Raw genomic sequence first — 23,372 nt, forward strand, 5'->3', positions numbered from 1 at the left:
TGAAGGTTTTATCTTGGTTTGAATATGGGAACCTTTCTTAAGTAAACATTAATTACCTCCATGTTTGACATATATTTTTGCTAATGGACCTGGTATGGATAAAAAACAAAAATTAGATTACATACGGACATAAGGAGTTTTGCTAGAAAGGATCAGATGAGAACCTCTGTCTTGTAAATGGAAGTCAGAATAGACACAACATGACATGTTGTCACACAGAGACTATCCTCTAATAAGTTGACCATGAAAGTGACCCAAGAAGGAAAGAGATATTTAATAATCACGCTAACAAAGAGGACTTAATGTAAAGTCCACCTCAGGGCACCTCCTCTTCAAAAAGAAAAGAGCCAATTTGACTGATTTATTCTAATGAACATATACTAACCTCTCAATCTGGAATTTTGATTCATATATTAACTTAATAGCTAATAAGTATCTATGAAAACACAGCAAAAGTCAAAACACACAAACATGCCTTGAACTTTGACTTGCAAATAGAGTCTTTGGCCAGATGTAGCCGGTGGAGGCAGCTTACAGTATAGCAAGCCTGCAGGAGCAGCACTGGGCTATGAGGCAAAGCAATTGTGTTTATAAAGCATATTTCATTCATATTTTCAACACACAACACTTACAACCACCCACTAACTTGAGAAGGGGAGCATATCAGAGTAAGGTGCAAGAGTTAACAGAGCATATACAAACAAGTTATACATTTGGGTTAAAGGGGGGGTAACAGGGGACCTGACTCTTATACAGCAGTAAATGTCACCGAACCCTGCAGGCAGCCAGAAATAGATTCCAGAGGCTAGCAAGTGCCAAATGTACTGTCTAACAGTGGTACATGAACTAATTTGGCACGCTCTGAAGCGCCCCAGCCTTGTTTTTGGTAATCTTAACAGTTTCACCATGTACAGGAAGTTTGAAGGGAAGCAAATGAGCATTTTAACTGGTGACTGTAGTGTGAAACCATGAGAGTCAGTGATTCCAATGTTCTTCCATCAGAATCAGTCAGAGTCATGACATAATGGCGATATGCTGAGAAGGAATTTACATCCGTCAGATGTCATCCCCACGCTTCAAAAGTGTTTGCTCATGCTCCAGTTTATGGTGTTTGTGTAGATGAAAAAAAGAATGAGAGATGAAACACAGCTCTGCAGAATCTCTTTGTCCCAGACAATATTTTTAGACTAGGGACCATTTACCACTATAATCAATAGCATCACTGTTGGGTTGACTGGTCGGTGATTAGGCAAAGTGTGTATGTTCACTGAATTGAAGCTGAGGAATCCATAAATTAAATCCTTATGTAAGAATGAGAGACCAGACATTTGTTAACAGTATCCAGTAGTGTCAGGCAGCCATCCTCAACCCCACGCTTTACTTTATAGGCAAACTTGAATGGTGGTGAGCTGGTCGCACAACACACACTCCATGCATTCACACAGCACAGATGTTAGTGTTGCTGGTCAGGTTTAATGGTGAACTCTTTTCCTGTGTGGGGATCAGAGTTGCTGGAAGAGTTGGGCCACGGTATCCTACAGTTGGGTGACACATTCCCTAAACATAGAGCCTTTGAGTTTGTTCTGGTGGGGGTTTTGCGTGGGTTTACTCTGGACAGGAGGAAACCACTTTCCTCTTACAATCACACTGTGATGGTCACACTTGTGAGCTATTGAACCTGCCCTAGAATAAATTTAGCCACTCTGCTGAAGAGGTGGGATCAGACCATTTGATTACGGATCTCCTCTGGTCCCTACCCATCATGCCTCTCTTGCATTTCGAGATAATTCATAGTGTGCACCAGATAGGTCCTTGTGTGCACTAGATAGTTTCTAGTTGAGGCTTTGTTAGGATCTTAAAACAATGGGGGCTCAGCCCAGCACAGAAATCTTAAGATTTTCATCCGATAATGGCACCATTTTATTTTCTGATTTAAATTAATATAAGATGTGAGACACTGTGTTCTACCAAAAAATTCAATTCAGGTCATGCTGGCTTTCACAACATGACATCAAAATAAGCAAAATTTGGGAAATCTGAGTCCACATTTAAATGAGTTATTATTCTTATTTTCGGCAGCAAAAATAAACCCCTAAAATTTTTTTTTAAAAAAAGCCTTGTCATTGATGAAACAGTCATATGCTACATTGTCTGTTGCCAATGCTGTGATTGTAAAAACTGACCTGCTCCCAAAGCCTCTCCCTCTATTGTGTGATAATGGCTCCGTCTGAACTGTGACCCATTGGAACCGTGACAAACTGTGCTGAGTCTGCCTCTTATCTGTCTATCTGATACTCTCCTTTTCTTCACTTCTCCAGCAGCTCTTTTGGTGTCTCATCTGTGTGTCACACTCCCTCATCTCTGCTCTCGCCCCCTGTTAAAATGATGCAATCAGCACATGCAGACCAATTCTAACCAAATCTCCAATGATGTGTTAAGATGATTAGATCATAAGATCTGAAAAGTAAACCATTAATACACTAGTCAACAATGCTCAGAATTCTTTGTGGTCGCAGCAACGTTACCAGATGCAGCTACAGGACAATACTCAATGTAACAACAGATGTACATCAATCAAAATTCTGTTGCTATTTATTACTAACTGCAGTGTTGTCACTGGATTCTGTGCTCCATCTGATAACATCTATCTTCACAGCCTCATCCTCTTCTCTGTTTTGCTCTTGTTGCTCTTTCAAGTTCTCTCTCTCTCTCTCTGTTTTACTCTCTGGCACTCACATAAAAGGACTGCAAAGTAGAACTGTTGCTTGAATGACACATGATCAGCGACATCATATTATTTTTGAGCGCTTAAATGCAAAGAAGAGCACCTCCGCCAAATGGCTTCAGCACGAATTTAAACTATGTTACATGGTTCGTTTTTCTGATTGTTGATAGACAGATGGTTCATCCAATCACCTGCTAAGTATTTGCTTGAACATGCCTGCCTCTTCCCAGATGGTTCAGTATAACAAACCATCTGCCGCGTCAGTTTAGGTTTCTAGAATGCAACAGACACTTCCTCATGTGCAGCGCACAGCTCCTACACTGTAAAAACTATTATTGTAATTTCACAGTAAATAGATAGAAAGTCCCAGTTACATGTTGTGCTGTAACCCCACACAATATTCACGTGAAAATAGTGTTTTGTTGTAAAATTACAACATTTTATTATAATAATCATCTGTACTTACTTTCACAGCAGTTCACAGTAAACTTACAATGGTCCTGTACCTTAAGTAAGTACTTGTTTGCACTGCAACTCAGTAGCCAGTACATTCCTGTGAATTCACAGATGCTACATTTTAGTACTTTAGTAACAGTTTTTAAGGCAGTACATTAGTCCATAGTTTGTAGGGTTAAAGAATACATACAAATATTGTTAATGATTATCTGTAAATTTACAATACATTACATACATTTGTTGAAAAGAACAAGCAGAAACCAATTAAAAACTCCAGCAGGTATAATCAGTCATCCAATCAAAGTTAGAAAAGGCTTGGAAATAGGACTGCTCCACGATTAGATGTAGTGCTGCACCGTTCAACTGACCACAGCGATAGTCAGTTCTCGTAAAGGCTGTTGTAATAGTGGTGGCGTTAAAGGCTGTAGTGGCTGCAGCAGTGGCACCAACAGTAGTAGTATTAGCAGTAGTAATAGTAGCAGTGGGACTGTTATTAACTTGCGACAAACATGTTTGCTAATGTTAATTGTAATCAATAAATGCTGCATGTACATACCGTGTTCTACAATACCGCTCTTCATGAATCCCTTTTTCCATGACTGAACCTTCTCCTGGGTCAGTAAAGCAATGTCAGTTTTAATAACAACTGTCTCAGTGGTGCACATTTGCTTCAGAATGCCGCTTTAATTCGAATATACAGGAGCTTACTGTAACATTCCAAAATAATTATTAATTACAAAAGCATGATTGCAGATATTTATTGTGAGAATTTACTGTAACAAAAATGTAAAAAAAAAGAAAAAAAAAAGGAGAGAGTGTAATATTTATCACACATGTAAATATATTTATATTTAGCAATAGCAGTTTATATTTACAGTTTATATTTATATGTTTTATATTCTATTCTATCCTCTCCTTTTTCACTCTTTGGCATTCGGTGCGGATGGCAAAGCAAGATTTTCATTGTACAGGGAAACTTGTTTCTACACTGTATACATGACAATAAACACTTTGAATCTTGAATCTTGAATCTTGAAACACAGGAGGAAGGTCCAGAAGAACATTATGCAAAGCGCACCTCGCTACAGGGGTCGTTTAGCTCCAACCACAGTTTGATTATTACTAATCCAGTACTCCAGGGCACATCTCAGCCCTCATTCCAAAAATCTGTCTTTAATTAAAATAGAAGCATTGTTTGCTTGCTAATATATTTCAAGACAAAAAAAAATTAGTTTTGATCTATAATCATTGCGTTATGCTGCGTCATTCAGTGTATGTATAACAATTACATGACTAATTTTCTCATGCAGGCTAATACTGGATATCAGCAAGCATGAAAAACAGAAGCCTGCAGGGGAGCTTTAGTGGTATAAAACACATCTCTTTATTGCTATGAAATACATGAAATATGCATTTGGGTAACTTGTTTCTGCTTCAATCGGCTCAGTGGAAAAATCCCCCCACCTCCCACAGTCTTTCATCCACTTTCATGTATTATTCCACACTTCTCCTTCTCATTTTCCGTCCATGTCGTTACACAGGGGCAAAGTCAGCATCAAGTGGCACGGTGAAAAGATTAAATTATACTTGGAAATGGGTGTTCTAGTGATTTAGGGGTGGATGGCTCTGTGTATTACTTTTTTTTTTGCTGTGCCAATAGAACGCTCTTGTGCCGAAAAAGGTGCTGCGTGTCAATTATCGACACTTTATTAATGTCCCCCTCCCTAATATACTCATCTCTTCCTACTTTTCCCTTGAACATTCTTTTTTCTTCACCAGTGACAGGATACACTTCAGCTCTCTGTTGACTGCTACTGGAGTCCTGCAGGCGATCCACTTAATCAATGCGAGTGTATGTGTGTGTATTTATGTGTGTGTTTGGGACTATATATACCATGTAGTGAGAAGGCTGGCAGCAAATACTAGATTTTTTATTAATGGCACCTTTCCTCTGTTGACAAAATGTATGCATTACAGCAGCAGGCCACCAGCTATAATTCATATGCAGTAATGCAGCTAGTTTAATAAACTCAATTTTAGCACATAGTGGTCCCACAGGACTTTACTTTCCACAGGTCAACAGTGCAAAGAGCAGAAGAAATGGTAGGGATGGAAAAATGACAATTGCTCCCTTAACATGCCTGGACTATGATTGTACATACTTAAAACACTGGAATAGAATTTAAGATTATAAAGGTAGTCCAACTCCTTCCACTGTAGCTTTGTGTACAAGCTGTACCAAAATCCTATGGTCAGATTACATTCATGATCCCCAGAGAATGAACTTTTTGTGAGCTTTCCTCTATGTGCACATAGCTGCAGTGGCTACTGCACAGACTGCTGTGTAGCTACATGTGTAACTACATGCAACATGTCCAAAATGCAGTTCAAGTCAGGGCTTCTGTGGTTAGGAAGATACCACGTGGAGGCCATCAGAACTGTGACTGGTCAGCTTAGGTTGCTGGAGTTTTCTCCAACATGTTTTTGATGCTGGTGGAGATTGATGACATGAAGCAAGGCTCAATAATCGAGCAATCACTGCTCTCTACTACGCATAATAGTGCGTGTGCAAACATCACAGTAGCATAGCAGTAGTGTCCTTTATGGTAATGAAAAAAAGCAAATCTTCCCATGGTCCCTCTGTATCATAAATAAATGAAAGAATCCAAACATAGTAGATTAAACATAGTAATAAAAACACGATCTGGCCTGTTCATGTATGACACATCTGTCTAGTGTTGTGACGGTGATATCAAAGGGTGAAACCCTTTATTTATGGCAGGACTGCCATTAATTCCTTCTGTCCATTACAGTATAAACCCAGTTTAGTGGTCAGATTGGTGTGAAATTGTGTGGGCATGGTCAAAGATGGTTAATAGAAATAAAGCCAAGTGTGAAATCAACGCTGTTTTAACATTGAGTCTTCTTTATGGCAAAATTGCGCAATGTCTGTGTAAAAAGGACTAATGTTTCTGGTGAAGCCAGCAGATCTCCAGATAACAAACAGATGCCCAGGCCAGATGACTAGACAGCATTGCATCTAATCTTTATAAACAAATATTTTCGTTTATTTGCATTTACAAAAAACTAAATCATCATCACATGACAGCAGATGGATTCTGAGATGACATTTTGGCCAATGCATGTCGTCTCTTTCTGCACACAGAGTGAGCTTCCGATACCAGAAATCTTGTCCTTTGCCACATTCATACGCAGATATTTGAGATTAGCATTCACAAGGTCTGTACTAGGGACTATTAATCAGGACATTTCTGCTTCTTACCATTGTTTGTTAAAGTCTGTTAAGGAAGTGCCATACTAAATCCCCAAAGTGACCCTTGAAACCATCAGCGCTCTCTTCATTTGCAAGAGACTAAACGAGCCATAGCTTGTATGACTTCGTAGCTGCTCCCAGCAGCAGGATCAGAACCATGCCGCGGTGCCGTCGTGACGCCAAATCACCCCCTATTTTATGTTTTCAAATTGATTTATTCTGTCTGACTGAAACCTGGCTACGTCCTGAGGAATATGTTAGCCTTAATGAGGCCACTCCTCCCAGTCATATTAATACTCATATTCCCCGAGATTCTGGACGAGGAGGTGGAGTTGCAGCAATCTTTAACTCTAGTTTAATAGTCCAACCTAGACCCAAACTTAATTATAACTCCTTTGAAAGTCTTACTCTTAGTTTTTCACACCCAACCTGGAAAACACTAAAACCAGTGTTAGTTGTTACAGTGTACCGCCCTCCTGGCCCATACTCTGAATTCTTAACTGAGTTTTCAGAGTTTTTATCAGACTTAGTCCTTAGTGTGGACAAAGTGATTATAGTAGGTGATTTTAATATTCATGTGGACAATGAAAATGATGGTCTCAGCACTGCTTTTGTCTCACTTTTGGACTCAATTGGCTTCTCCCAGAGTGTAAATGAACCAACTCACTGTTTTAACCACACTCTTGACCTTGTTTTGGCTTATGGTGTTGAAATTGAACAGTTACACACATAACTCTATTTTATCAGACCATTATCTGATAACATTTGATTTCTTCCTACTTTCCTCTGTTGACAAAATGTATGCATTACAGCAGCAGGCCACCAGCTATAATTCATATGCAGGTTCACTGCGAATGACACTAGACTCTATCGCCCCTCTAAAAAAGAAGAGAATTAAAGAAAAGAGACAAGCTCCCTGGTATAACTCCCAGACACGCGACCTTAAGCAATATTCACGAAAACTAGAAAGGACATGGCGTGCCACCAAATTGGACTCCCGTTTAATCTGGCAAGATAGTCTTAAAACCTATAGAAACCTACTACTCCTCATTAATAGAAGAAAATAAAAGCAACCCTAGATTTCTTTTTAGCACAATAGCTAGGCTGACAAAGAGCCAGAACTCTATTGATCCTTGTGTTCCTTTAGAGCTCAGCAGTAACGACTTCATGAGCTTCTTTAATGATAAAATTCTAACTATTAGAGACAAAATTCATCACCTCCTGCCCTCAACAGGGTCTGATCCAACCTCAAACCTAGGAACCATAGAAACAGCTGTTACACCTGATGTGTATTTGGACTGTTTTTCTCCAATTGATCTTTCTGAATTGGCCTCAATAATCTCCTCATCTAGACCGTCAACATGTCTCCTAGACCCCATTCCTACTGGACTACTTAAGGAGGTCCTGCCCCTAATTAACACGTCCTTACTGGATATGACAAATCAGTCTTTACTGATTACAGTAGAGGCTATGTACCACAGTCCTTTAAAGTAGCAGTAATTAAACCTCTCCTGAAAAAGCCTACTCTTGATTCAGGTGTATTAGCTAACTATAGACCTATATCCAACCTTCCCTTTCTCTCCAAGATCCTGGAGAAAGTCATAGCTAATCAGCTGTGTAATTTTCTAAACTCTAATAGTCTATTTGAGGATTTTCAGTCAGGTTTTAGAGCGAACCATAGCACAGAGACAGCACTGGTGAAGGTTACAAACGACCTCCTTATGACATCAGACAGAGGACTTCTCTCTGTCCTGGTCTTGTTAGACCTGAGTGCTGCTTTCGACACCATTGACCATCACATCCTGTTACAGAGACTGGAATAGTTTATTGGCATTGGCAGGAACTGCATTAAGCTGGTTTAAGTCCTATTTATTAGATCGATTTCAGTTTGTACACATTAACAATGAATCCTCTGTCCACACTAAGGTTAGACATGGAGTTCCACAAGGTTCAGTGCTTGGACCAATACTCTTTATCTTATATATGCTTCCTCTGGGTAATACTATCAGGAAGCACTCCATTAATTTCCACTGTTATGCAGATGATACACAATTATATTTATCAATAAAGCCAGATGAACCCAATTGGTTGGCTAAACTTCAAATCTGCCTTAAGGACATAAAGTCCTGGATGAGCAGCAACTTTCTGCTGCTAAATTCAGATAAAACTGAAGTTATTCTGCTTGGCCCCAGACATCTCAGAGACACCTTTTCTACCAACATAACTGCTCTGGATGGCATTACTCTGGCCTCCAGCTCCACTGTGAGGAATCTGGGAGTCTTATTTGAGTCTTATTGCCTTTTTCCATCTACGTAATATTGCTAAAATCAGGCCCATCATATCGACAGACGATGCAGAAAAATTAGTACACGCATTTGTCACTTCTAGGTTGGACTATTGTAACTCATTATTATCAGGCTGCCCCAATAAGTCGTTAAAGACTCTCCAGCTGGTCCAGAACGCTGCTGCTCGTGTTCTGACGAGATCTAAAAGAAGAGACCACATTTCTCCTGTACTGGCTTCTCTTCACTGGCTTCCAGTAAAATCTAGAATAGAGTTTAAAATTCTTCTCCTCACCTAAAAGGCTCTTAAGGGTCAGGCCCCATCATATCTTAAAGAGCTCATAGTACTGTACTACCCCACTAGAGCACTGCGCTCCCAGAATGCAGGCCTACTGGTGGTTCCCAAAGTCTCCAAAAGTAGTGCAGGAGGCAGAGCTTTCAGCTATCAGGCTCCTCTCCTGTGGAACCCCCTTCCAGTTTGGGTTCGGGGGGCAGACACCCTCTCTACATTTAAGAGTAGACTAAAAACCTTCCTTTTTGACAAGGCATATAATTAAGGGCTGGATCAGGCCTTAGACCAGCCCCTAGTTATGCTGCTATAGGCTCAGACTGCCGGGGGACTCCTGTGGTGCACTGAGCTCCTCTATTCTCTATCCTCTTCCTCTCCATCATTACATCATTATGTCTCATGCCAGCTAAATGTCTGCCACTAACTTGCTATCCTCCGCAGAGCCTTTCTGCGCTTTCGCATCCCTCAGGGTCCTGTGGATCCTGGTCCTGGTCCTGCTGATGTGGTTCTCTGCTTCATGAATCACTGCTGCGGATCGTCGGCCACTCGTCATGTTTTTCAATAATATCATACTGCTAATCTTTTAGTCACATTCCTATTGTTAGTTGGTTGCTGTTTGTGTTGTCTCTCTCCCTCTCTGTCTCTGTCTCTCTCTCTGTCTCTGTCCAACCTCCACCCAACGCGGACCCCTACAGAAGCCGCCCACATTGAGCCTGGGTCTGTTCGAGGTTTCTTCCCGTTAAAGGGGAGTTTTTCCTTGCCACTGTTGCTCAATATAATATCTGATGCTTGCTCATGTGGGAATTCTTGAATCCTTAATTTTGAATTCCTGAATCGTTGGGTCTCTCTCTAATTAAAGTTTGTTCTAGACCTGCTCTTTATGTAAAGCGTCTTGAGATAACACTGTTGTGAATTGGCGCTATATAAATAAAGATTGATTGATTTTGTTGTGGAGGTGATGAGGTTAGAACGTAGATAAAATACCAACACTCTACCTATTGGACATTGATATGATAATCCATGTCATTTGGTGAATTTGTGGTGCTCCCAGCATGTTTGTTTCCCCTGAATAAGAATTTCACCACCTTTGAGATCCCAATTGTGTCACTTCTTACAGATGATTAAGTTTATCCTGTACTCAATAAATTCATTTGCATTTTTGGTATTATCCATATAAATGCACAACAATAACCTCATATATTCCTGTGCTGTGTGCTAACAGACGTCTGCATACTTATTCTCTCTTTGTTACTCTGTCAGGATCTCTGTGCCAACTCTATTTGTGCATGATGTTGGCCTCGCTGAACTGATACGTCTCACACTTTTGGTGTTCACACAGACAGTGTGGTTGCTTCGGGGCTGCTGCAGAGCAGACTCTCTGCACTGTCTTTCTATTGACTTTCTCTGAACCTCTAGATGAGCGGCAGCTCAGGTGCAGGTCACGCGGGCTGTGTGGCTGCTCTAACCTGTTTGCCTGGACGTTGACAGAAAAACCCAACAGGTAGCAGCATTGTGCATTGTAGTGCTGTTGTGTCTTTTTTGGATTGTAACACCATTTTACTTGTTGATTGCGTTATAAGATTGATTCACCCCTCTCCCCTCTCACCTATGGGATGATAATGATTGTTGCAGGTATTAGTCAAATGCCCAGGTGTTACCACAGAGTTATGGCATGTGAAAAACTTAAGATTTTGAATGTGAAATGCATGAAAGTATGAATGAATGGTGTTTATTTCTTTTCTTTGACAAGTGACTATGGTATAAGCAGGACAATGCCGTTTGAGGTGATCAGGAAGCAGTGGACTCGGAGGCAACCATCCAACCAAGTGAGATTTGAATTTGGCTATATGCCTGAATAATATGACTTGTAATGTGTTGCTGCACAGTTACATTTCTTGGCCCTGAATGCCGTCTCTGTTGGCCTCATTGGGCTTTTTGTAGCCAGAGGCAGCAAATTTTCTACTAGTGGAATTGGTTGGATAATTGGATGTTTTGCCAAAGCCAATTCAAATGGTATCATGGCATCGTGACAATGAACTTCCGTTCATTCTGTTTATCGATTGTGTCATGTCTCGTGGATGATAAACGAAAACCCCCTCACATTTTTCTTCTTCTGGAAGAATCAGAATTTACCGTCTCCTACTCTCTGATCTGCATTTATTCATTTTGTGGCCCATTGTAATGTTGTAACGCAATGTTGTGCCATGTTTCGATGAGTGCGCAGGCGGAGTTACAGAGCAGAAATGTTGAGAGAGTGAGGGAGAGACTTCTGCAAGTTCATTTAAGGTTATTGTGCATTTATATAGATGATACCAAACGTGCAAATACATTTATCTCTAATGGAATAGACTTTTGTTCACTCCCACAAAATTGTTGGTTGTATAATAATAGTTTTCTTATAAAATATAATTTTTGTGTCAGCACAAGACATTTTTGTCATCAGAATGTCTATATCTAGGTTTAGATTCAAAATCAAAGCAGCAGCCTGCAGTGACAAAACCCCTCCGTCTTTTGGAAGTATCTTTAGCTGCTCGGTAAATGTTCCACGGGCGTAAGAAGAGTGAAGATTGATTGTGTTTTGCACTATTGAAAGGCACTTACACACCTCGGCATTCTGTTCATTTGCTGCTGCCATGTGTGGAATGATCCTGTCCATTTCAATGAGGCAGTCAGGACACAGAGACAAACAGCTGCCCTTCTGCACACAAGCCACAATTTATTGAAGGAGACATGCTGTAGACCCCCTGCCACACCATGTACGCCTGTGTGTGTGTGTGTGTGTGTGTGTGTGTGTGTGTGTGTGTGTGTGCAAGAGCTGCAAAATGAATGCATGAATTTTCTCCACATTTCGTCTTATTTTCCTATGTTTCTGTCTGTGTTTTGTGGGTGTGACAACCAGCACGATGTTATGTGTTTGTGTTCTAAATAGTATAGGTTGAAGCTAGACACCCCCAGTTTAGCTTATATAGCTGTTTAAGGAGCAACTTCATCAGGCGAGGATGTTGCGGGCTATTTTGAGCATAAGAATTAACAATCTTGGTTTTTGTGTATATTATGAGTTCAGCTAAGGATAAGTACAGTTTTATTATAGTTTAAAGTTAGCTGTCGTTTTATTATAGAGTTTTTGGGCTGAGAGTGAGAGTGTGAGAGACACAGATGGTGGCTCTATTATAGAGTACTCGCGATTGGTATCAGTATTAATATGGCAGAGTGCTTTGCATTCATCTGCTGCACACGTCTATTTAGCCTTATTCAAGTTTAATAATTTCATTAGTGTAGAAAGAAAACAGTTGTTGCAGCAACTTGCCAATTTTTGTTGTTGATAGAGTCAAAGGTTATTTGTTTCTTTTCTGTATTATTTCTGTTTTAGAATCACACACACACACACATACGTCCATAGGTGTGCAGGAAAATAAAGAATAATCTGTGGAGTTAAAGGAATAGTTTGGAATTTTTGTCGTGAGGTTGTATGAGGTACTTGTCCATAGTCAGTGCATTGCCTATAGTTAATGGCTGTCGGCACGGCCCCAGTTTGCAGAAGCAGACAGGAGTCACGGCACAGATGCTGATCAATGCACTGCTGTAAATGAGAGTAGAGAAAAAAGTATTTTACCTTGCAGAACATGGGAATTGCTGTTGTTCCACTGCCTCGGTTAGTCTGCTTAGGTTATTGTGTGATTTGGGTGTTTGGGTTCAAATTAGAATTTTTTGTCAAAGGAGAGCTACTTTGAAGAGAACTAAGAGAAAGAAAGAATGTCTTCAGTTTCCTCATTGGAAAGGGCTGGGTGATGCTGGGTAGAATGGTGAAAATACATTCTAAATATAGCGTACATGTGGGGGTGTCCCCCCACTATCCACAGTAGGTAACACACTGACAATGGATAAGTGCACACAACCTCACTTCAAACAGCCAGGTCCATGTGCATTATTAGAGATGCTCCACAGCAATTACAATCTAATTAAGCAGCTAACCCTGACAAGATTTTCAAGATTTTAACAGTTCGTTAGTTGTGTTCAGATAGATTTGAGAAGCAATCTCTTTAAGAAGAAATCCTCTGGTTAATTTATCACAGGAAAATCTATTTCTAATTTAACTCCGTTTCACTCCTGCACTACAGCTGGTGGTATCACGTGTTTTGCTTGTAACACAATAGTGGGTGCTGTCATGACTGCAAAGTGTGTCATTTTTAGGAATAAAAATGTTGGGAAACTGGACTCATTATGAGCCAGAGCAAGTTTGTCCACAGCATAAAACTAAATTGAAGCCCAGCTGCTCACTGCTCTCACAGTGTTCCCGAACACAATAAATAATGTAACATGGTAGCTCTCGTGGCATGCTTGCACAGGCAGCATGTAAGCTCTGTCTCTTTCTCCATGGCTACTGCTCCCTCTTGCAGCCAAGCACTACTTGCTGTATAATTAGATATACTGTTTCCTTTATGAGCTGTCTATTGTCCCTCTCTGATGTCTGGCTGTTCCATGTTTAGTGACTGTGATACCCACATAAATCATCATGCCCCCTGTGGTGTAAAGGATAGCTGATAGATTGCACCTGTAAGCTAAATTTGGCAACATGTGACAAGTTGCACTGGAAAAAGGATAATTTTGTTAGATAGAAACGTTTATGTCAAGTTATAATGCAATGGGCACGTGAATGAACATTTCTGATAATAATGTTGACCAGAAAAGCAAAGTCTTACCAAAGTAACTATTAAGTTAAGTTTGCTGCAGTCAGTCACTCAGCAGAACAGACACACGACTAGTCCTTACTTCTACCTCCTTTACCCACCCCTCCCTGAGTGTTCCCTGAGTGTTCCCCGCTCAAAGAATTGTCCTTTAAAGAGTTTTGGATTTGCTGTTCCATGACTGGGAGCTTGCAGAGTGCACATGATATTCAGCTCCTGCAGAACATCCATTAGCTTGCATTATGGCTAAGGTTCCCAACTTTTCCCCAAGAAAGAAAACAATGGGGCTCGAAGGCGGAGAGGAATAAGATCTATCAGCCAATGGATACACACACAATACTTGTTGGTGGGAAACATTCATTGCTGGTTTGAGTCTGCACATGGGATTATTAAGGAACATATGGAAGAACCCCAGATTTATCTGTTAACAAGAACAAATTACACTTTGATTTTGAGAATCTGCATTGTTTTCTTCACGCTTCTACAAACAATCTGAGATGGAAACATCACTTTTTGGTTGAAATATTTCCAACTGATTGACATAAACAGAAAAACACAGGTTGACACCCTGATAAGAGGTAGAATTCTCTTTAGGGTGACATTGTCCAGTCTCAGACAGTCAACCTAATTGCATGTTAAGAAATTAGCTCAACATAACCGTCTACTTTCAGTAGGTGCACGTTACATTTCTGTTCCAGCACACACTACTTGGAGCAGTGACATTCTTTTAATGTCACTGCGAACTTGTCCCTCTCTTAATGTCACCTGGTCCTGATGCTCATGGGGTGTACATTATCACACATGGCAGCCTGCAGGATGACCTACTTTCCTAATGTTAGCAGTACAGAGGCTGTGAAGAGCTGGACAAGCCCCAATGACACAATCATAATGACCCCCCCCTGTGAAGTGTCTCAAACAGCTAGCAGTAAGAGTGGAAGTGACAGCTGGATGGGGGGGAAACACATATCAGGGTTCCTTGTTACAGTTAATATAGCTGACATGAGAATCAGAGCCTGGCTGGCTGCATCGCAGCAGTGCTGTATGGTAGAAGAGGTGACAGCAGGAGAGAGAATAGCTGGACAGTTGGCATTGGCTTTGTGTTTGCATTGTCTGCTCTTCCACCAGGGATGGGGGCACATCACCTGACTGTTCAAAATCCAGAGATCTCAAGAAGATCTGGGTTGATTCAAATGTAGATATTCTCATCTGAAGGCCTTCAGTTATTACCTTGTGCTCACAGTATTATACTTAAATAGCAGCACTGACTGCTGTGTGATAGCTGTGGGGACTGCATGTGCCCACGGTTTTGCCTCTCAGGCTACACTCAGACTACCATACCTTATTTGTGATGGTTTTTGTGGCTTTATGTAGCCTAAAAGGAATACCTGCAGATATATGTGCATGTGCCCATCATCATTAATATGAGTAATAAAAATATAGTTGTCACCAGCTAGAGGTCCGGGAACATGGTCACATTGCAAAAAAGAAATCCAGGTCAAGAATGTGATGCCATCAGATGATCAGACCGAGGTTGGAAATGACCAGGTTAGAGGAATTTATTTGGAAGACAAAATGAAATTGAATGGTAAGATTATTACCTGAACTCTATGTTGTAATCATCCATCCATTTACAGACTTACTTCAGCTTTGGATATACTGTAGTTGTTGGCACATACTGTTTTCCTGTGCAGTGAGGGACTATTTGAAATACATGCAAATTATGGATTCGAACTATGGACTACATGATGGATTGGCACAAAAGTTTGTATAAACATGGTTTCATGCTGATCTTAATGACTCTGTGGATCCTCTGACTTTTCCTGTAGAGCAGGGTTATTCGACCAAAATTCAAAAAGTTCCAGTCAGAGAAAATGTATTAAAGCAAAGGTCCGGAACATCTCAATGTCTAACTTGAGTTAATGTGATATATGTTGATGTAGCCTAGTAGTTGTATCAACGTCTTCTTGGTGAGATGTCTTAACACTGTCTAAACATCCATGTTCCGCTCAGGATGAACTGTAATAACTTTGATGATTCTCTGAATTTTTGACAATGACACGAATAGCACCGCTGTCAGATAAAAGATTGTAATGTAACAGATTGTAATGAAATTTTCTGAGTGCAATCATTTTCCTTCAGTGACCTTCCCTCTGTAGTGCCACATTCATAAGAAAATCTTCTATTTATAAATTTTAGATTTTTTGCTCTGTCCAACACGTTTATATTGTGATGTCAAATGGACATTGCTGCTTTAAAGGAAAATGATGGCTTATTACAATTGCGGTTCTATTTCTATAGCTTAAGCACAGTGACACTTCCATCCAGTCCAACAGATCCAGAAACATGACCAGTCAGAATTATATGACAGTTGGAAACAAACCAACACAACTGTGTGTGCGCAATTATGGCGAGTACTGCGTGCAAAAGTATTACTTGACTATGCAATGAAAACTACAGTAATGGCTGCTGGAATACAGTACAGCATGTCGTGCTCAGAGCTTGTTAGGTGAGATGTAATTTGTCACAATATCACAATAACAGCCAACAGTGTTCCAGTTGGCTGTTATTGTGTGCAGCAGAGGAGGTGGTGAGCAGGATGTGGGATCAGGTGTGAATGTTGTTTTGTTTCAGCTTGATGGAATTACAGCCTGAAGAGAGCTGCTCTGTGGATTTACACTGATACAGTCCCTGCAAGGGGCAGAGAAATCCAACGTAATGAGATACTTTTAACTGGTGCCGCTGATACATACTCTCCTCTCTCTCTCCATCTTTCTCTCTCACAAACAGATACACATAGATATTCCCATGCTCTCAACACATATCTGATGGCTTGCCAAATGTCCCTCAAATAAATCCAGACTGACTGATGTGAGGGATTCAGTGCTGCTCTGTGCTAAAGTTGATAAAGTTTATATATATATATAGATATAGTTTAGAGTTTTGGGTCGTGGAGGGCTGGAGCCAGTCCCAGATGACTTTGGGCGAGAGGCAGGGTACACCCCTCACAGAGCAAACACACAGAGACATATCCCAGGAACACCATGAGGGAATTTCTTCAAGTTTGGCACAAACAAGGATGAACTGGTTAGATTTTGGTGGTTAGATTTTTGTGAGACCTCACAAATCGTGTTTTTGGCCATAAGTGAAGAATTCGCATGCTCATTTATGACATTTTATATCTAAAAGGTCAAAGGTCAACTCAGCTGCGACATCATAATGTTCAGCAAACACTTTTCTGGCCATTATTCGACACCATAACTCAGGAACAGAAGCGGAGATAGTGACCATAGTTCACATTTGGATCTGGACAGACATGGGTGAAAACGGCAACTTGACTGGTTGATGGAACTTTAAGACAATAATTCTAGTTTGGGTAGTTTGGTATTTTTCTAAGGTGACATTATTGTCAATATGTAACTATAATATTCTCTCACGAAGATGCAAGAATTCAACTGATTGTGTCTCTAATCCTAGCATTAAAACCCATTTCTTTGACTCTGCTCTGATATTGCCTGTTGGAATTCGTATTGATCCACTTACGTGCAGTCACATCATGCTTTTGCCTTTGTTGGTCAGGTCTGAGTATCCGTGGTGCACAGGAAGAGGAGCCTCCAGATGCCCAGCTGATGAGACTGGACAACATGCTGCTGGCAGAGGGGGTGGCTGGACCAGAGAAGGGCGGTGGAGCAGCAGTGGCTACAGCCGTAGCAGCTGCAGCTGGAGGTGTGACTGATAACTCCATCGAACACTCCGACTACAGGGCCAAGCTGACGCAAATCAGACAAATATATCACACAGAACTAGAGAAATATGAACAGGTGAGTCACTGCTTCTGTAAACATTCTATTCATATAGATGTTTTGTCCTCCAACTTTTACATTTGGATTAAGTGAATTAAGAACTTCTGCTAAAATGTTATTTTAACAGTCTAACAGAGGTCATGCAGTTTTGTTAAGGTATAAAAACACTTTAACATGAAACTCTACTACTGTTGGTTTGAAAGGTGGTTGTACAAACCATGTAGGTTTTGTCCCTGGATTCTGTGGTCGAGTTTGTTTTGGTAAATGGTAAATGGTAAATGGTCTGTATTTGTATAGCGCCTTTCTAGTTATTTCAACTACTCAAAGCGCTTTACATGACATCCTCATTCACCCATTCATACATCATTCATACAGGAGGAATGTAATTTGGAGGAGACTATTCTTTCATACTCATTCACACACTGAAGCCATGCTTCAGGAGCAAGTTGGGGTTCAGTGTCTTGCCCAAGGACACTTCGACATGTTGACCCATAGGAGCTGGGGATCGAACCCCCGACCTTCTGATTGAGGGACAGCCCACTCTACCACTGAGCCACAGCCACAACAATAAAAACCTAAAACGACTGTCCACCATTTGCATTGATTTTTTTCACTCTTCTCACAAATGTCACCTAATCTCGGCTGAATTAGGTACATACAATATTTCAATAAGCCTGATGAATTACAGTTCCTAAGATTTGTGGCCTACTTGAAATAGATTGACATAACTCTGCGGTAGATGTTCAGAGTTTGATTGAAACAAGACAAGGTCGAATCCTGGTATTATCTCCGACCATCTGTGTTCAAAGTACTAAATTGTGGCCAAATAAGTGAAATCGCTAGTTAGTGGTAGTGTCTATAGAGAGGCGAATTCCTGCTGCTTCTGATGGGCCTTATGGGACCGTATTTTGAAAAAAATCCGTACATAGTCAAAGGTGAGAGACAATTTTTTGATCCTGTTTGAATTGTGCCATTACCATATGATGTTTATCAATGTAAAAGATAGTCAAAAATGGCAGTGTGTCATAACGTGATGTGATCCCCTTGACTCAAACCATATATGTTACATTCCAGCTAGCTAACTTAGCAAAAATGTAACATTATCTTACCCACTGTGTTTTATCCAGTGACTCGTTGTCCTTTTGTCAGCTGGGGGCACCAGAGAATGAGCAGACCCCTCCTACACAGGCACAGTAGCTTTCGCAGTGCTAGGCAGCTTGAAACCACCTATGTGCCTTTTTGGTGTTTTCAAAGTCTTATACTTAGACTTACTTTCTTACTATATATAATTATATACATATTATATGCAACAATTTTCCAACAAACTGCAATTTTCTTAACTTAACTTTCTTAGCAAAACTATCTTTTAAATTAACAAACACCAAATGTGTTATTCATGGCACAATTCAAACAGAATCAAAAAAATTACTTCTCTACTGTGCATATTTTTTGAGAAATAAGGTCCTCGCCTCTCTTTAATGAGAAAATATGGATATAACATTTGCATCTGCAGTTTCCTGTAATGGTCTCAGTAATATTTGTTCTTGAAGTGCAGATCACATGACATGGTTGGGGCTACATTTGAGTAAAAAAAAAAAAAAAGTAGAAGAACGAAACTTTCCGCTCACATTTTTTCATAAAGAAGTTTGATTTGAAAGATAACTTATAATGAAGCGAATGACAGTCAGTAATAGTCAAATGTGGAGTTCATGCATAAGTAAGTATATTGTACAGTTTATGCAAGATGAAAGGTATGATCATGGCACACGGTAGGTTAAGTTGAAAATATTTGTTCTTTACTAGAGCATGTGTATTAAAAGAACACATGATATGATTGGTGTGTAACAAGGCCATGGTATCGTCTTGGTTTTGAGGAAGAGTTCAGCATCAGTGTTTGTCCACCACCAGGTTGCTCGTTTTTACTTTTTACTTTTTCTGCTCTCCCTCAAGATATGATTCCATATTTAGTGGCGCTCTTTTACTTCACATAACAACTGGTCATTAGGACAGAGTTTAGTCCCTTTTAGTCATATTTCCCTTCGGTTTTGATGAGCTCTTCTTGTTCAAATGATCTTATCTTATCTTATCTTATCGTCAGGCGTTCATTGTGTAAAAACCTCAATATTTCTCAGTGCTCACTGATGATTCCATTCATTTTGATGGCTGCAAAATCTCAGACCAACATTCTCATTCCTAAGGATGTGGGACTACTTTTTGAAAATCGTAATGTTCAATGTTTAAGATTTAATAGATGTTCTATTATGAAGCATTAGTATGCATTGTGCAGTGGAATACTGTACATTTTAGTCAAATGAAGTCCATCGAAAGGTCAAAATTTTGTTTTTAATTTAGTAGATTGTTTTAAACCACAAGTCATGGAGCCTTCTGCTGGCTTTTAGGTGGGCTGGCACTGTCTTCATACAGCATCGCTGACTCACCCCCTCTTACAACACTGCTGAACTGGGTGGTAGCTTAATGTGCATGACTTTGGTTCTTTGTCTTTTTCTAGGCCTGCAATGAATTCACCACCCATGTAATGAATCTGCTGAGAGAGCAGTCACGGACACGGCCCATCTCACCAAAAGAGATCGAACGCATGGTGAACATCATCCACCGCAAGTTCAGCTCCATCCAAATGCAGCTCAAGCAGAGCACCTGTGAGGCCGTCATGATCCTGCGCTCCAGGTTCCTTGATGCGAGGTGAGTGTTGGAGATTATTTAAATCATTAAAACTTGAATTTAGTTGATGTCCCCACAGTGCAGTATGACATGGGAAAATACTGTGTAACCATTTTTTCCTCCCGAATACTTTTGATTCTGAATTTGTTTTCCAGTTCAGAGAAGCATTAGTGACCTGAGATGATAATTGAAGCACAGCAGTGTAGCTCCACTCTACGTCGGGAACCCGTTTTTCTTTGAGTCCTTTACAGTCTGCTCTGTAGTATATTCAGCTGATATTGTGTGATCTAACCCTAGGCTGACCTTCTATTTCTCTTCTGAAGTAGCTAAATCGACAGGCCTTTGAATTCCAGCTTGTTAACGGCATCATTGTGCACTTGACACTGAAACTGGAGCCTGTTCATATTTAATAGTAATAGTTTCTTTGACCAGTTTCCAGTGATTTCCTCTATTCTTATTCAACTGTTGCTCAGAGGGAACTTTCTCTTGTTCCGCCCTTCAGCTGGGACCCTGGATGAGCCAGTGAACAGCATTTTGTTAATTTCCCTTGTGTGCAAATCAACTGGTCTGGTTGGCAGTAACTGTGACATTTAGCTTCTGAAATGCAAAACACAAAATCATGCCCATAGGTGCCAAAATTCATCCTAATTGTTGCCTTCTTTTAATGCCATACTGCATAACAACAGAGCTCTACTTTAATAATTAGTAAGTGCAGAGTTTTTCAACTTTAGGATAAATGTAGGATATTTCCAAAATGTATTAACTTTCAGCTGTGTTCAATGAACAGCTCAAACAGACACAAACAGACACAATTAACATAACTAATATTACAGGTGGTTTCTCCAAATTCAACACAATCTGCCACGTTTAATGACAACTGCAGTCTCAAAGTTATTCAACCCTCTGAATAGAATCCCTCATAAGAGAAGGGATTTAAAAATGATGTTCTGTTTGTGAAAATCCAAAGGGTTATACTGACATTGGTTAACATTGGTGCTGTTTGTGCTTTTTGTTTATTTCGTTTACGCCAGTCATTTTATTATGTCATCACTTCCACATGTATTTTTTCTTTTTTTTTAGACGGAAAAGGCGGAACTTTAGCAAACAGGCCACGGAAATCCTGAATGAATATTTTTATTCACACTTGAGCAACCCATACCCTAGTGAAGAGGCCAAAGAGGAGCTTGCTAAAAAGTGCAGTATCACTGTTTCCCAGGTGAGTAAAAAGTACCTGCCTGGTCACTTTTGGCCATAATCATCTTCACAATCATCGTAGCCATAGAAAAAAGAAAAGAAAAAAAGTGCTACGACGTAGGCCATTGGAAATCATGTACGCTAATATTTTTAAAACCCATTATCTCAAGATTAGGATTTATTATTAGATAATGCTCACAGTGGGTCAATATCTCGCACTAACAAAATAATTGCCATCTAAAAGAAACAATATAAGCAAATCTAATCTTACATCCCCATCCCATCTTATCATATATGATATGGGCTGGTGTTAGGAATGGGTTGTGTGGCCTGAAATGGTTGGCTCACGCTCACTCTCAGCATCAACAGTTCCAATGGTGATGATTGCTCCTCCTAGAACTGTTATAGTTATGGTTTTAAACTTTATGGGTGTAAACATCATCAGCAATGTTACGATCAGGTTCTTTAGAGCAGATACTTATCACTATGTTACTGGTGTCTTCGGTTTTTCCAACACACAAAGATACTGCCATACAAACAGATAATGCCATTATCACGCCGCTAGGCTCTGATGTGTTCTCAGCATTGATTTGGCCACGTCACACAACTGAACTGATTTTACTGTGCTGTAAGGTTTCTGTGTCTACTGAAAAGGCAAAAGTGTTTCATGATATTATCTACAGCTAACATTATCTAGGTAAGTCAGCTAATATCATGCTGTTAGCGAGCTAGGTAGCTAACAGCTGAACCAATGCTGAGGTATGCAGTTGGCCAATGGAATCGATCCTGAGAACACATCAAAGCCAAGGGTTATGGCAAAGGTGTGTTAGAAAAAGAAAAGACCCATGCTATGGTCATAATATTCAACCAATCTGACACTTGAATCAGTAAATGTCAATTAAAAAAAAGCCATTTCAACACCTGTTCCCCACATTTCATAAAAACGCCAAACCCAGTTCAGTTTCGATCATCATACATGAAACATAAACACATAAAAACACAAAAAGACAATATATAAAGGCCACCAGACTGAGAAGACTCAAACAACACTGTCGCAGAAAAACATCCAAACAAAGCATAGAATTTAGCGTTTCATACAGGCACAGCTGTGAGGATGTCTATACCACCCCCATTGCCCCACCCCACCAACACAGAAACAGAAATTGTGTTTTGACTATAAAATCAACTGACAGCAACTGTTTGCTATAAGCACCAGAAGCAAAAGATCTTGCCTGAACAACTGCTCACAGCCAACAGCGCCATCTGGATTGTGTAACAGACTAAACGAATATATAACCTTGGATAACTGATTGGAAATCCCTTCAGTCTTTAGCAGAAAATGCAGGGTATAAACCTGTAGGAAGGAAGGTGTGATGTGCATTGTAAATTATTTTTCCCTATCCCCAGTTCATGTGCCGTACTGCATGCATCTGTCTGTGTGTTGTGTCACCCATATACTCACTGAGGCACTGAAACAGCAGTCAAACACCAACAGCAAGCGCTAACATGCTAACATGCTAACTTACCAATGATGCCAGGCTGATCTGTCTCGGCATCGGTATAAGGATTTTCTCAGGACACACTCCATATGTTACCATGTGATGCCAAGGAACATTTGTGCATCTTCTCTGTTCAGAATTTTTTTTTACCCAACCCCTGAATATATTTTAATGTCAGTATATCACCTCCTGTGTGATACACTACCTCCAATAGGTTAAGAGGAATAAGAATTACACCTAGAGTTGTTAAAGGGCTGTGGAAGTTCATCTGAGGAGCACAGATTTAGTACAGGTCTGTTCCTGTTCAGCTGTGAACTAGAGAAGTTTCAGTGTCAGTGTCACCTTATACCTGTTGTGTTGGGGTTGGGGTGTGAAATGTTAGGTCTGCAGAGTCCAGTACTGTAAAAAAGCCCATTCTTTTTTGCCCTCAGGGCGGGGGAAGCACCATCACAGTGTCACAGGTATGTCACAATTCTCTCTCCTCATCTG

At 40.2% G+C, this 23,372-nt stretch overlaps 1 protein-coding gene across 4 annotated transcripts in view; it reads left to right on the forward strand.

Annotated features, from left to right (window-relative positions):
• The window catches only part of LOC139218747 (pre-B-cell leukemia transcription factor 3-like), a 47,264-nt gene that overhangs the window by 12,528 nt on the left and 11,364 nt on the right, over positions 1 to 23,372 (forward strand). For 3 of the 4 annotated variants that reach the window (XM_070850419.1, XM_070850421.1, XM_070850422.1), the window contains exons 3-5: positions 17,288 to 17,529; positions 20,021 to 20,211; positions 21,271 to 21,406. In XM_070850419.1, coding sequence (XP_070706520.1) covers positions 17,288 to 17,529; positions 20,021 to 20,211; positions 21,271 to 21,406 — 569 coding nt within the window. Of the gene's footprint in view, positions 1 to 17,287; positions 17,530 to 20,020; positions 20,212 to 21,270; positions 21,407 to 23,314; positions 23,345 to 23,372 lie in introns of all 4 variants that reach the window. The other variant, XM_070850420.1, reaches the window with a different exon arrangement.

The sequence above is a fragment of the Pempheris klunzingeri genome, chromosome 19, assembly GCF_042242105.1.
Source record: "Pempheris klunzingeri isolate RE-2024b chromosome 19, fPemKlu1.hap1, whole genome shotgun sequence".
In the NCBI taxonomy this organism is placed as follows: Eukaryota; Metazoa; Chordata; class Actinopteri; order Acropomatiformes; family Pempheridae; genus Pempheris; species Pempheris klunzingeri.